We start from the raw sequence: 15218 nt of genomic DNA on the forward strand, positions 1-15218 counted from the left end.
TTCATGTACCGATACCAAAATTTTGGCCGATTCTGATACCGATACCGATACCACCTAATTGGGCTGATACCGATACTACTACCGATACCGATACTACTACTTATAGTGATTACTGCACTGGACACCAGGATGAGTTGGTGGACGGCGAGCGTTATCAGATGGGAGGCTTTGTTTTGGGGGATGCTGTAAGTCCTTCTGAGAACGTTTGTGAAATAGGAGCAATTCTAGAAGCTTTTTGAAGCCATTTGCAAAGGTAAATTACTCAGTAATTGGAATGAATATCTTCTCAGTCTTCTGATTCTTGTCAGTTATTTTAAATTCTTACTTCTTACTCCTTTAGCGACCATTTGGTCTTGTGCATTTTCATTATTAATTTTATTGATGATATTTTGGCGATCAAAAATATTTTTAAAATTATTAAAATTGTAAAACAGACACAAAATATTAGCAAAAGAAACTCATTTTGTTGTGTATGTTTCTCTTTAATTAAATCTGACATCCTTTGATATTAATTCATTAGACATTAGTAGACCAATTCAGAAAAATGAGCTTTCACCTAATCTTTTCAATTAAATAGAAAAAGTTTAGTTTATTCTAAATTTCTAGTGTATTGCTATGATCTTAAATAATTAATATGCAACAAATTATACACAATGCACATGATTACAAAACAGAATCGTTACTTTCTTAGTTATGGAATTTTTACATCCTTAGGTTAACACAAGTAACTCAAAAATTAAACTTGCATTAAAATTAATATACATATATAATTCGAGCTTCCACCTATTCCAGTATGATATCTTGGAAAAGGCTAGCACTAGCACTGTTAATTATAAATCAAATAAGAATATGCTGTTATTTACAATAATGCAAAATGCCTAACTATATATATATATATATATATATATATATATATATATATATATATATATATATATATATATATATATATATATATATATATATATATATATATATATATATATATATATATATATAGTAAAGTCCCGGTTATGTCGGTCTCGAGTTACGTCAAACTCGTAGTTACGTCAGTCCACTATAAGGCAATTTAAGATTAAAAAAATTGAAAATTTATAAATCGTAAAGTGCGGGATTTATTGTTATTGTTGGTGGTTGCCCGCCACACCGCCCGCCTCACGCTTGAATACAATAACACCCTGCCTCAGTTCCACCACACCATCGCCCCTGGCAAGAGTGTTATCCTACTTCTGCGTTTACTGACTCAAGTTCTTAGTATCTTGCTCAATGGCACCAAAGAGAAAACTTCTTAGTGACAGCAGTGATGCTAAGAAAAGGAAAACCATTATGCTACAAGAAAAAGAGGACATAATTAAAAGACATGAGAAGGGAGGCAGCAGCTGTGTGAGGGAGGAAGAAGAAAATGGGAAGCCCATTACCATGACAACGGGAGGTTGACGACCTTGAGGGCTCGCACACCCATCACAACAATAACAACTCCGAGCCTTCGCCTGGGCCACGACACTGCAGCTGACTTGCACCGTCTGCGCCTGTCTGCTGATCCCTATTGCCCTTTCCTATTGCATTTCCTGCCCGCTGCCCACGCTTCTACTCCCACCGCACTGCACTCGCTCCCAGCTGTCCGCCCTGGGCGTCACAACATTGACCTGCCCACCCTCCTGGCAGCCTCAGGCGTCCACCCTCTCGGCAACCTGCAGTCCTTGCGTTCGTGGCCCTAATCAACAACAAAAACAAGCTTGTGTTTCATATTCCTACATAGTTGTAAATAATATAACAATATAACCTTTAACTTACCTGAATGACCATAAACAATGATTGGTTGAAAACTCGATAATATGCTTTGAAATGTACGGAAACTCGAGTTACGTACAAAATCGACTTACGTCATGTTTCAGGAACATAACTCTGACGTAAACCGAGACCTTATATATATATATATATATATATATATATATATATATATATATATATATATATATATATATATATATATATATATATATATATATATATATATATATATATATATATATATGTTGTTTGATTCTCAATATCTGAAGTTTGACATTCTTAGATTATAGTTCAAAAACATAAGCTTTTCACCTGTGTGAACTTTGTGTGGGTGGAGGAGCAACGTCTGACTGAGAGACAGTGAAAATGCATGGTGACTCATGACCGACCGTGTGACAGGATGTCAGAGTTCAGCCTATATGCATTTCATACACGTCCAATTTAGAGGTTGTGGCTTATTACCACAGAAAACAGTATTCTATGACAGGATAATCACCACGGAAACTTAATACGCCGCATTATATTAATTTGGTATCATCAATATCTTATATCGAATATATCACTAAGTAGTAAATTCCTTTTAGGTATCGGAAGTATCGGCATAAAATAAGCCGATACTGATACCGGTACCCAAAAAATGGGCCGATACCGCCGATTCCGATGCATCGGTACATCTCTATGCACTTGCAAACTGCTACAGGGCCAGCAGTACCTGTATGTGCACAGGCAATGCATGGCTTCGCCTTGTTCTGGTTCTAAGTACAGAGGCTCTATTTCCTCGAACAGGAGGATAAGCTCCTGCCAAGGAAAGCAATACTTGGGCAGCAGCTCACCATCGCTCTGGGCCAAGGGGTCCAGGCGATCACGGAATCTCCTTTCCTTCCTTGAGGCACGACAGTAGAAATGGGCAGCGATGACTTCCGTGGCAAAGCAAAGGAAATTTATGGTGGTGGCGCGCGTCTGTCAGGCGGCAAATTTGCTCTCTCATCCTGATATGTACTTTTTTTTTTTTTTTTTTTTTTATGCAAGATTTCATTTTGTGCATCACAAAGTCATATATCTTGGATGGTAAAGCTTTCATGAGGCTAAAAAAGAGCCTATTTTGTGCACATGAATATTTATATAAGAGATAGCAATGCCTTTACAACACCTCAGGAGGTTTTGTTATTACCAACGCGCGTTGATTGTTAACAGCAACAGCCTAACAACATTTTAGGCGTTCAAGTATACCGTTTTGGTACGACGTTGTTGTTTACAAACAATGTGCGTCGCCAGCCTTCCCAAGGAGGAGGTAGTAGACACCTACCGAAACAATAACTTACTCCCAGTGAAATCTAATAGCACTAGTTTAGGAGGTGCTGTGAACCTTCCATTAAAGCTAGTTGTGATCTTGTTGAATGTTTCCCTTTGTGTCTCACAACTCAAGGGGGTAGTCACAGCCTACCCTCTAAAGACAGCTCTCCTTCTTCACACAAAACTACATGCACTTACCACACATACACCCTTCACTCCAAATCAAAATTTAAAAGAAAAATGGGACCCAAAATAAACAATGCCTCGGAGTCCCCCTCTGGGAAGGGGACCAAAAATGTCCCCAGGTCGGACACCTCTCCTGTTGAAGACCACAAATGCCTTGACACCTCCCTCAACTTTTTCTACATTAACTTCTGCAACATTCGCGGTCTTAGATCTAATTTTCAATCTGTGGAACACCACCTCTCCTCTACTAAACCTCATCTTCTTTTCCTCACCGAAACACAGCTGTCTGAGGCAACTGACAGTAGCCCTTCTCTGTTCCTCCTACTTTCTCTATTCTCATTTTCATTCCAAAGCTGGATGTTGCGTCTATGTACGCAACGACTTAACTTGCTCTCGTGCCCACGCTCTTGAGTCTTCCGAATTTTCCACCATCTGGCTACGACTTAACAGTCACTCTCAAACTAAATTCATCTGTGCTGTTTATCTCTCCCTAACTCTTCTGACTATAGTAATTTCTTCGACTACTTAACTTCTAAAGTGGAGCACATTCTGTCCCTCTACCCTTTCGCTGAGATTTCCATTCTTGGAGATTTCAATGTTCACCACCAGCTTTGGCTTTCCTCTCCCTTCACTGACCACCCTGGTGAACTAGCCTTCAACTTTGCTATCCTCCATGACCTAGAGCAACTGGTGCAACACCCTACTCGTATTCCTGACCGTCTTGGAGACACGCCCAACATTCTTGATCTCTTCCTCACCTCTAACCCTTCTGCTTATGCTGTCACCCTTTCATCTCCGTTGGGCTCCTCCGATCACAATCTCATTTCTGTATCTTGTCCTATTTTTCCAATCCTCCGCAGGATCCCCAAAGCGAAGGTGCCTCTGGCGTTTGCCTCTGCCAGTTGGGGGACCTGAGGAGGTATTATGCTGATTTTCCTGGAATGATTATTGCTTCCGTGTCAGAGACCCATCTCTTTGTGCTGAACGCATAACAGAGGTGTTAGTATCTGGCATGGGCGTACATTCCTCATTCTTTTCTCAACCTAAACCTTCTAAACCTTGGTTTAACTCAGCCTGTTCTCGTGCTATACATGATAGAGGTTGCCCACAAAAGGTACTTGAGCCTTCCATCTCCTGAATCTCATGCACTTTATATCTCTGCCCGGAATCATGCCAAGTCTGTTCTTCAACTTGCCAAACACTCTTTCATAAATAGGAAATGTCAAAATCTTTCAAACTCAAACTCTCCTCGTGACTTCTGGCATCTAGCCAAAAACATCTCAAATAACTTCACTTCTTCATCTTTCCTCCTTTATTTCATCCTGATGGCACCACTGCCATCTCTTCTGTCTCTAAAGCTGAACTCTTTTCTCAAACCTTTGCTCACAACTCCACCTTGGACGATTCTGGGCTTGTCCTCCCTCTCCTCCTCCCTCTGACTATTTCATGTCTACAATCAAAATTCTTCGTAATGATGTTTTCCATGCCCTTGCTGGCCTAAACCCTCGGAAGGCTTATGGACCTGATGGGGTCCCTCCTATTGTTCTCAAAAACTGTGCTTCTGTGCTTGCACCTTGCCTGGCCAAACTCTTCCAACTTTGTCTATCGACTTCTACCTTTCCTTCCTGCTGGAAGTTCGCCTACATTCAGCCTGTTCCTAAAAGGGTGACCGTTCTAACCCCTCAAACTACCGTCCTATAGCTTTAATCTCTTGCTTGTCTAAAGTTTTTGAATCTATCCTGAATAGGAAGATTCTCAAACATCTGTCACTTCACAATCTTCTGTCTGATCGCCAGTATGGCTTCCGTCAAGGTCGCTCTACTGGTGATCTTCTGGCTTTCCTTACTGAGTCTTGGTCATCCTCTTTTAGAGATTTCGGTGAAACTTTTGCTGTTGCGTTAGACATATCAAAAGCTTTTGATAGAGTCTGGCATAAAGCTTTGATTTCAAAACTGCCCTCCTACGGCTTCTATCCTTCTCTCTGCAACTTTATCTCAAGTTTCCTTTCCGACCGCTCTATTGCTGCTGTGGTAGATGGCTACTGTTCTTCTCCTAAACCTATTAATAGTGGTGTTCCTCAAGGTTCTGTCCTGTCACCCACTCCCTTTCTATTATTCATTAATGACCTTTTTAACCAAACTTCTTGTCCTATCCACTCCTACGCTGATGATACCACCCTACATCTTTCCACGTTCTTTCAGAGACGTCCAACCCTTCAGGAAATCAACAGATCACGAGGGGACACCACAGAACGCCTGACTTCCGATCTTTCTAAAATTTCCGATTGGGGCAGAGAAAATCTAGTAGTTTTCAATGCCTCAAAAACTCAATTCCTCCATCTATCAACTCGACACAACCTTCCAGACAACTATCCCCTCTTCTTCAATGACACTCAACTGTCTTCCTCTTCCACAATGAATATCCTCGGTCTGTCCTTTGCTCATAATCTTAACTGGAAACTTCACATCTCATCTCTTGCTAAAACAGCTTCTATAAAGTTAGGTGTTCTGAGGCGTCTCCGCCAGTTTTCTCGCCCTCCAACTGCTTACTCTGTATAAGGGCCTTATCCGTCCCTGTATGGAGTACTCTTCGCATGTTTGGGGGTTCCAGTCACACAGCTTTGCTTGATAGGGTGGAATCGAAAGCTCTTCGTCTCATCAACTCCCTCCTCTGACTAACTGTCTTCAGTCTCTTTCTCACTGCCGAAATGTTGCATCCCTTTCTATATTTTATCGCTATTTTCATGGTAACTGTTCTACTGATCTTGCTAACTGCATGCCTCTCCTCCTCCTGCGGCCACACTGCACAAGGCTTTCTTCTTCCTCTCATCCCTATTCTGTCCAACTCTCTAATGCAAGAGTTAACCAGTACGCTCAATCATTCATCCCTTTCACTGGTAAACTCTGGAACTCCCTCCCTGCATCTGTATTTCCAAATTCCTACAACTTGTCTTCCTTTTAAGAGGGAGGTATCGAGGCATTTGCTCCCCTAATTCTGGCTGACGGTTTTGGCACTTTTTCTACTCTTTGGAGAGCCAGTGCTCAAGTGGGCTTTTTTCTAACTTTCTTTTTTTTGCCCTTGGCTGGCCCTCTTCCCTACGTAAAAAAAAAAAAAAAAAAAAAAAAAGCCTGTTGTTAAAGCTTCATGAATTCCACCCCAAGTCATGTGAATCCCATTGCTAATAAGAGATGCCAGATTCCAATTATTATAGAAATCTACAATACAGTAATTGCCCGCGTATTTGGATCGCCACTATCCAGAATTCGCTACTATCCGGAGCTGCCCCCAAGCATATTCAAACCTACCGCGTGAGCGATCCCTTGATCCCGCTAGGCAGCAGCACTGAACCCCTTCGCGCCGGATGTTAAAAAAGCCCGCCTGTATGATATGCGGGTGGTAGTGCCGCGCGCCCGAGCGTGGGAAACTTGTGCAAGCTTGTCATACTTGTCGTCTTTATGTATTATGCTGCTATTTTTTAGTTACTATATCGCCTTCGAAGAGGAAAGTGGACGCTTCTCTCGGAGAAAGAGAGAGAGAGAGAGACATTTGCTAATATTTTAGACACAAGCGGGATGCATGTAGCTTATCTTTTGAGAGGAAGAGGGGAGGAGGAAGGAGAGGAAAACGAGGAGAGAGAGAGAGAGAGAGAGATTAGAAAATTTGTTGTTTTTGTGTGTGTTTGTGTGTGTGTGTGTGTGTGTGTGTGTGTGTGTTCACGAATGTTACAAGGCGGGACGCATGTAACTTATCTTTTGAGAGGGAGAGGGGGAGGGAGGGAAGGGAGAGGGGGAGGGAGGGAAGGAGATGGGAGGAGGAAAGGAGATGGAGAGAGAGAGAGAGAGAGAGAGAGAGATGGGAACAGTCTATGCCATTGGGTAATTTTAGACACAAGGCGGGATGCATGTAGCTTATCTTTAGTGATTGGTGGAGACTAGGATGGTGGGAGGAGCACTAGGATTTCAAGGAAAGCATACGGCATGTATAGTTGGTATCCAACACACTATACGGGACAACTGAACTGAAGAAAGCTCAGAAAAGAAATATGACGCCTACGTAGGCGTCACCGTATATGCTACTGGGGCTTCATGACGCCTACATAGGCGTCACCGTATTGAAGGGGTTAAGGCGCGTCACACTAGCACTTTTTCCGTCGTCTTCAACGATTTCCTTTGGTTTTTTACTGTTCCGTCAATTCTTTCCATCATCTTGAGCCAGACGGAATGCACCGTTTTCTTCTAGAGTCAATTTCTAATCAAATTAAGATTTATGGTTTCTAACCAAAACTTTTATAATAAAATTAATTTTCTGGCTAATTGGAATGATGCTATAATTTCAACTTAATATCATCTTCATAAGTAGATGTAAAGGTATTTCTCTCTCTCTCTCTCTCTCTCTCTCTCTCTCTCTCTCTCTCTCTCTCTCTCTCTCTCTCTCTCTCTCTCTCTCTCTCTCTCTCTCTCTCTCTCTCTCTATATATATATATATATATATATATATATATATATATATATATATATATATATATATATATATATATATATATATATATATATATATATATATATATATTGTAAAATAGGGATGTGTTTTATGCAGTGTATGTACTGTTATTTATTAATTCCTTTTATTTTTTCCAGTGGAGACTGAATAACATGGATGGCCCAGATAAAGGAATCATAGCGTATGACACACTTCTCCTGGTGATATTCCTCAAACTAGGGGTGGATAAGCTCTGGATGACTAGAAAAGCCTCCGTCCACAATAGCATAGTGATGGAGGAGTTGGCCTTCCTTTACTACCCTAAGAGACCCACATTTGCTCTAAAACATCTGAATCAGTGCCATGGACTCTTTGACTATCTATCTAGCCATTCACCTGACTTGGAGGAGGTGTACATCCCACGCAGTGATGTGACAGCCTTTCAAAACTGCATGAAATTTAAGTACGTCTTTGTGATTTTATATTTGTGTAAAGCCTCCTGCAGTTTTATTGCTCTACATATTCTTTGTAAGCATTTCTCTCTCTCTCTCTCTCTCTCTCTCTCTCTCTCTCTCTCTCTCTCTCTCTCTCTCTCTCTCTCTCTCTCTCTCTCTCTCTCTTGCCCAAAGATTGGATAATTTTCTCCATCTAGTCTTCTGAAATATTATTTGTAGTAATAATTGATTCCTCACAGCAGTGCATTGTATTGACTGATGAAGTTAGATGTGCAAGATGGATTTGTATTTTAAAGACAATTATCACAAAGTAGCTTTGAAAGATGAAACATTACAATCTTGAATCAGTCATGCAAGCAATACAATTTGATAGGAACATCATGTGCTTCTTCCTGAGTTTTGACCCAATCATTTCTGGGATATCTCATGTTTAGTGGTTGTATTCATGGTGTATATTCCAGCAGATGCAGACTTCTGCAGTACTGCAATCTCAAATTTCCTCACACAGAACTTAATTCCAAAGGAAACTGATTTGCTAATCTGATTGCTAATTATGATTGTCAGGAACCTGCGTGTGCTAGAGCTGGATGGTCGCATCTCAGACAAGGTGTTGTGTGGTGGCCTCTGGAACATCCATAAAAAGAGTGACAAGGTACTGGAAATGGCCCTAAAAGAGACTAAGGTGAGACTTGTCAATGTGATATCATCTTGCATTTATATCTTGTTCTCACAATAGACATATTATGAACCCATAAACAGGCTTTCAGTATCCTGCATCATCTGATAATGAAGATATGTAACTGTGTGTCTCAAAGAAGGGAAAATGTGAAAAGAAAGATTTATTGTGTATTAACTAAATAAAAATTGTATATATATATATATATATATATATATATATATATATATATATATATATATATATATATATATATATATATATATATATATATATTTTTTTTTTTTTTTTTTTTTTTTTTACCTCTTCCTGGTAGCAGGGGAGATGATTGTACTACTAAATAAAAAGAGTTTAAGTCATAGGCAGGTGGAAATACAGACACAGGTAGAGAGTTCCAGAGTTTACCAGTGTATATATATATATATATATATAGAAGAGCAGACAGCATGAAAACAGCGGTAGAAGACAGATATATATATATATATATATATATATATATATATATATATATATATATATATATATGGATAGGGCATTGAGTCAGATTTAGGAGATCATTGATGAATAATAGAAAGAGAGTGGGTGATAGGACAGAACCCTGTGGAACACCACTGTTGATAGTTTTAGGGAAGAACAGTGACCGTCTACTACAGCAGCAATAGAACGATCGGAAAGGAAACTGGAGATGAAGGTACAGAGAGAAGGATAGAATCCGTAGGAGGGTAGTTTAGAAATTAAAGATTTGTGCCAGACTCTATCGAAGGCTTTCGATATGTCAAGGCCGACAGCAAAGGTTTCACCGAAGTCCCTAAAAGAGGATGACCAAGATTCAGTTAGGAAAGTAAGAAGATCACCAGTAGATCTGCCTTTACGGAAACCATACTGGCAATCAGAGAGAAGGTTGTGAGCTGATAGATGCCTCATTATCTTCCTATTAAGGATAGACTCAAAGGCTTTAGAAAGGCAGGAAATCAAAGCTATAGGGCGGTAGTTAGAAGGATTGGAGTGGTCACCTTTTTAGGGACAGGTTGAATGTGAGCAAACTTCCAGCAAGAAGGATAAATAGAAGTAGAGAGACACAGATGAAAGAGTTTGACCAGGCAGTGAGCGAGTTCGGAAGCACAGTTTTTGAGAACAACAGGAGGGACTCCATCCGGACCGTAAGCCTTCCGAGAATCAAGGCCAGAGAGGGCCAGGAAAACGTCTTTATAAAGAATTTTAATTTTAGGGATGAAGTAGTCAGAGGGTGGAGGAGTAGGAGGAATATGCCCAGAATCATCCAAAGTTGAGTTGGTAGCAAAGGTTTGAGCGAAGAGTTCAGCTTTAGAAAAGAAGAGACAGCTGTAGAGCCATCTGGATGAAGTAAAGGAGGGAAAGACGAAGAAGTAAAGTTGTTAGAGATATTATTGGCTAGATGCCAGAAATCTCGAGAGGAGTTAGAATTGGAAAGACTTTGACATTTTCTATTGATGAAAGAGTTTTAGTAAGTTGGAGAATAGATTTGGCATGATTACGGGCAGAAATATATAGGGCATGAGTTTCAGCAGTTGGATGGCTACGGAACCGTTTGTGAGCCGCCTCTCTATCATTGACAGCACGAGAACAAGCAGAGTTAAACCAAGGCTTTTTAGCTTTAGGGTTAGAGAAAGTATGAGGAATGTATAGCTCCATGCCAGAGATAATCACCTCTGTTATGCGCTCGGCACAAAGAGAAGGATCTCTGACATGAAAACAATAATCATCCCAAGGAAATCAGAATAGTACTGCCTTAGTTCCTCCCACTTAGCAGAGTTAAAATGCCAGAAGCACCTCCGCTTAGGCGGGTCCTGAGGCTGCACTGGAGTGATAGAACAGGTAACGGAAATTAGATTGTGGTCGGAGGAGCCCAACGGAGAGGAAAGTTTAACAGAGTAAGCAGAAGGGTTGGAGGTTAGGAAAAGATCAAGAATGTTGGGCGTGTCTCCAAGGCGGTCAGGAATACGGGTAGGGAACTGCACTAGCTGCTCTAGGTCATGAAGGATAGCAAAGTTGAAGGTTTGTTCACCAGGTTGGTCAGTGAAAGAAGATGAAAGCCAAAGCTGGTGGTGAACATTGAAATCCCTAAAATGGAGATCTCAGCAAAAGGAAAGTGAGATAAGATGTGCTCCACCTTGGAAGTCAAATAGTCAAAGAATTTTACATAGTCAGAGGAATTAGGTGAGAGGTATACAGCACAGATGAATTTAGTTAGAGAGTGACATTGAAGTCTTAGCCAGATGGTAGAAAATTCTGAAGATTCAAGATTGTGGGCACGAGAGCAAGTGGTGTCGTTACGCACGTATGCGCAACATCCAGCTTTGGATTGAAAATGAGGATAGAGCAAGTAGGAGGGAACAGAAAAGGGCTGCTGTCAGTAGTCACAGACAACTGTGTTTCAGTTAGGAAGAGAAGATGAGGTTTAGTAGAGGAGAGGTGGTGTTCCACAGATTGAAAATTAGAACGAAGGCCACGAATGTTGCAGAAATTGATAGTGAAAGTATTAGATGAAGTGTCAAGACACCCAAGGTCGACAGCAGAGGGCAGTCCGACCTGGGGACATTTATGGTCCCCTCCCAGAGGGGACTCCGAGGCAGGGCGTGGTGAAGCCATTATTAAATTTTGATTTGAAGAGAGTGTAAAAGTGTAAGGTGTTGTAGTGTAGTGTAGGAAGTAGTAGAAGTTGTCTTTAGAGGGCAGGCTGCAGCTGCTCAATTGTATAAATGAGACCACAAAGGGAACCGGGAAGAGAGGACACGGGAATCACTCAGTCTGCAGCACTGCCTACATCCCCGTAAGTACCTCTCCTGGAGTATTCCACTGGGCGGCAGGTGACTACTGCCTACTCCAATATATATATATATATATATATATATATATATATATATATATATATATATATATATATATATATATATATATATTGACTGTGTCACAAAAGTGAATAAGTGACATTCATATATATAAAATCTGCTGCAAAACTAAACAAACAATTAAATCTATATATAGGTATTATTTGTGTTTGATTAATGGTAATGAATATTTGGAGTTATTCACAATCAGGAGTTGTGACCAGGCTGTAATTTACTTTCACTTTTCTTCATATTTTTCAAATACTTGTTTTATACCTATTCATTTTTAGACAAAGCTGCTGGCGTGTGGTACAATTCTTTCTCCTTGACATGATAAACTCATAATAAAAGAAAGTAAAAGAATACAAATATTTCCAATATTGGCTTATGTGTTTAGCATATCCACCACCGACAAAACACTAATGGTGACTGGCCTTGAGATGCAATGTTGGCCAGTGTTTGGGTATTTTAGATGCCAAATAATAATTTATATTGTGAATATTGTTACTTGTACAGAATTGTCTATATATAGATCATGCTACAACTTAGTGCAGTAAGATCAGAATATATGTCTTTATATAGATGATCTGACAAAAGTCCCAATTTTGAAACATCTATCAATAGTTCCTCACCCGGGAAGGGGTTAAACAAGAGTTACTGAAAATACCTTGAGTAGAGGAATTTTGATTTGTTTTGTTGTCTTACAGATATGTAATAGGAAGCATGTTGGATGTGGTTTAAGAAAGAAAGGTGGAGGTGTGTCTGGACTGGAAAAGGTGGAGGTATCTCTGGTGATTATGTGGCTGGGGAGAGTTGGCAGCAATTTTGAGGAATATGGAGAGAGACAAGTTGGATATGATACACTTGCTTTGACATGAGTTAGATGAAAGATGGAAAGTGTTGGAATACCAGGAAAGTTTGGAAAGTAAAAGAGGAAGATGAGTGCCAGTTATTTGAGAGTAGAAACACTAACCAGTACACATCTGACATGAACATTTTTTGTGAATATATAGTGCCTGTAAATGAAAGTAGGACAGTCTGACTAGGGCAGAGAAAACTTAGTAGTGTTCACTGTCTCAAAAACTCAATTCCTCTATCTATCAACTCGACTCAACCTTCCAGACAACTATCTCCTCTTCTTCATTGACACTCAGCTGTCCCTATCTTCTATATTGAACATCCTTGGTCTGTCCTTTACTCATAATCTAAACCGGAAGCTTCACATCTCATCTCTTGTTAAAACAGCTTCTATGAAGTTAGGCGTTCTGAGGCATCTCCGCCAGTTTTTCTTGTCCCTCCAACTGTCAACTATATACAAGGGCCTTATCTGTCCTTGTATAGAGTACTTTTCAGATGTTTGGGAGGTTCTACTCACAATTTTGTTAGATAGGGTGGAATCAAAAGCTTTTCATCTCATCAATTCCTCTCCTCTGACTGACTGTCTTTAGCATCTTTCTCACTGCTGGAGTGTTGCATCTCTTTCTATCTTTTATTTCTATTTTCATGCTAACTGCTCTACTGATCTTGCTAACTGCATGCCTCCCCTCCTCCTGCAGCCTTGCAGGCTTTCTTCTTCCTCTCACTCCTATTCTGTCCAGCTCTCTAATACATGTGTTAACTAGTACTCCCAATCATTTATACCTTTTTCTGGTAAACTCTGGAACTCCATATCTTCTTCTGTATTTCCATCTTCCTACGACTTGACCTCTTTTAAGACGGAGGTTTCAAGACATTTGTCCCTGAATTTTGGATAACTCACATGACCTTTAAGGGAACTGGCAACCCAGTGGACCTTCTTTTTCCATCTCTTGTTGCCCTTGGCCAGTTGCCCATCTTGCATAAAAAAATGTTTTGTGTATATCATCTCTTTTATTGAGTGTTTAAACATATTACATGTAGTTTTTTTTTTTTTTTTTTTTTTGTCAGTATAAAATCAGGTTTTTGTGGCATGAATTTAACAAGACACCGAGAATACTCCTTATCAAGTTTGTTTCTATGAAAGAGTGTACTGATGGTCTCCAGATACCTCTCCATGTATACCTTTAATACTTCAATGTAGTCATCACTCTTAATAATTGTACTTTTAGGGAGAAAATATAGTCCTCACTGACTACTGTAACCATTTAAACACCCAGATACCATGCTGTAGATATTTTAATGTGTTCACCTGACGTGAGGAGATCAAAACAGCTTTTGTTTGAAAATACTACATGTTCCCAATCCCTTGTAGTCTAGTCTTTATATTTACTAGCAAATGGTAATTTCAACTTTGGTTTTTGTGCTGCATAATGTACTGGGAGTCTAAGGCCATTCTTCAGTAATATTTGAATTATATGGATAGATATTGTGTTTGATGGCATGTAAGACACCTTTTTTCATAGAGATGGCTGGAAAAATTACCTTGCATCTTATAGTGTGGATGTAAGGCATATTGAAACATTAAAAACTGTGCATGAGAAAATAGAAAGAGCCAGGATAACTTCCAATTTGAAACCTTTGGCATGCATGACTAGGCTGCTGCAACAGAGTTCCTAATACTTTGTAGAGTTGCATGTCACCAAAAACTCAAGTGTATGGTAAACTCAGCTGAAGAAGTTATGGCAAAAGCAACATTTTGTTTTCAGTCATCCTGATTTGCAGATATTTGCACCTCACTTTATTTTGTCTATCAGGAATCTGTCATCATACAAAACTCCCTGGTTAATTGATTAAGTATCATTACTAACAGTGAGACCACAGGCAGCAATTCTGTAGAGCAGCACAGTCTTAAAGGCATAGACATTATATTGAGATAGTACCCATCTGAGCTTGTGCCTTCCATGTGTGCTTTACTCTCATGTGTTGCAGGGACTTGACAGCTGGCTGCTATCTCTCCCTCACCTGGAGGTGCTGCGCAATAATTTCATTGACCAACACTCAAAGTCCATGCGTGTGTCTTTTGGAGCAGCAGCAATGCTCATCCAGCCCAAGATGGAGGCTGTGGAGGTGGTGACATCCTGGGACACCACTGCAGCCATCATGTATCTCTTAGATGCTGAAGCAAAGATGAAGGTTGTTGTTCAACATTAGATTGAGTTATCATTTATGTTAGGGAAGCTGTGCATTTATCTTCTAGATATGTATTATAGAAGATTGTTTTTTTTTTTTTTTTTTTTTTATTAAATATGATTTTTCTGGTGTAACAATGAACTTAATGAATAAAAAAAAGTATGACAATAGTTACAAAATTCAGCCAATACTACAGTTGCTGTTCTGATACTTTTGATTATTTATGATTACATATATATATATATATATATATATATATATATATATATATATATATATATATATATATATACAATAAGTCCTCTTTATACGGTAATTCGTTATCTGGTAAATTCACAGTTACGGTGTTTGATAATTTCTACCCTCAATTCTATTTACAGTAAGAAAAATTCACAGATACGGTATCTACTCGTGTTTTGTTTA

The 15218-nt window shown here is 39.6% G+C and overlaps 1 protein-coding gene across 4 annotated transcripts in view; it reads left to right on the plus strand.

The window, feature by feature from the left end:
- LOC123513603 overlaps positions 1-15218 on the plus strand; it is a 75054-nt gene that overhangs the window by 20201 nt on the left and 39635 nt on the right. For all 4 annotated transcript variants that reach the window (XM_045270863.1, XM_045270861.1, XM_045270862.1 and 1 more), the window contains 3 exons: positions 7908-8212; positions 8769-8886; positions 14595-14798. In XM_045270863.1, coding sequence (XP_045126798.1) covers positions 7908-8212; positions 8769-8886; positions 14595-14798 — 627 coding nt within the window. The remainder of the gene's footprint in view (positions 1-7907; positions 8213-8768; positions 8887-14594; positions 14799-15218) is intronic.

This window comes from Portunus trituberculatus, chromosome 36, assembly GCF_017591435.1.
Source record: "Portunus trituberculatus isolate SZX2019 chromosome 36, ASM1759143v1, whole genome shotgun sequence".
In the NCBI taxonomy this organism is placed as follows: domain Eukaryota; kingdom Metazoa; phylum Arthropoda; class Malacostraca; order Decapoda; family Portunidae; genus Portunus; species Portunus trituberculatus.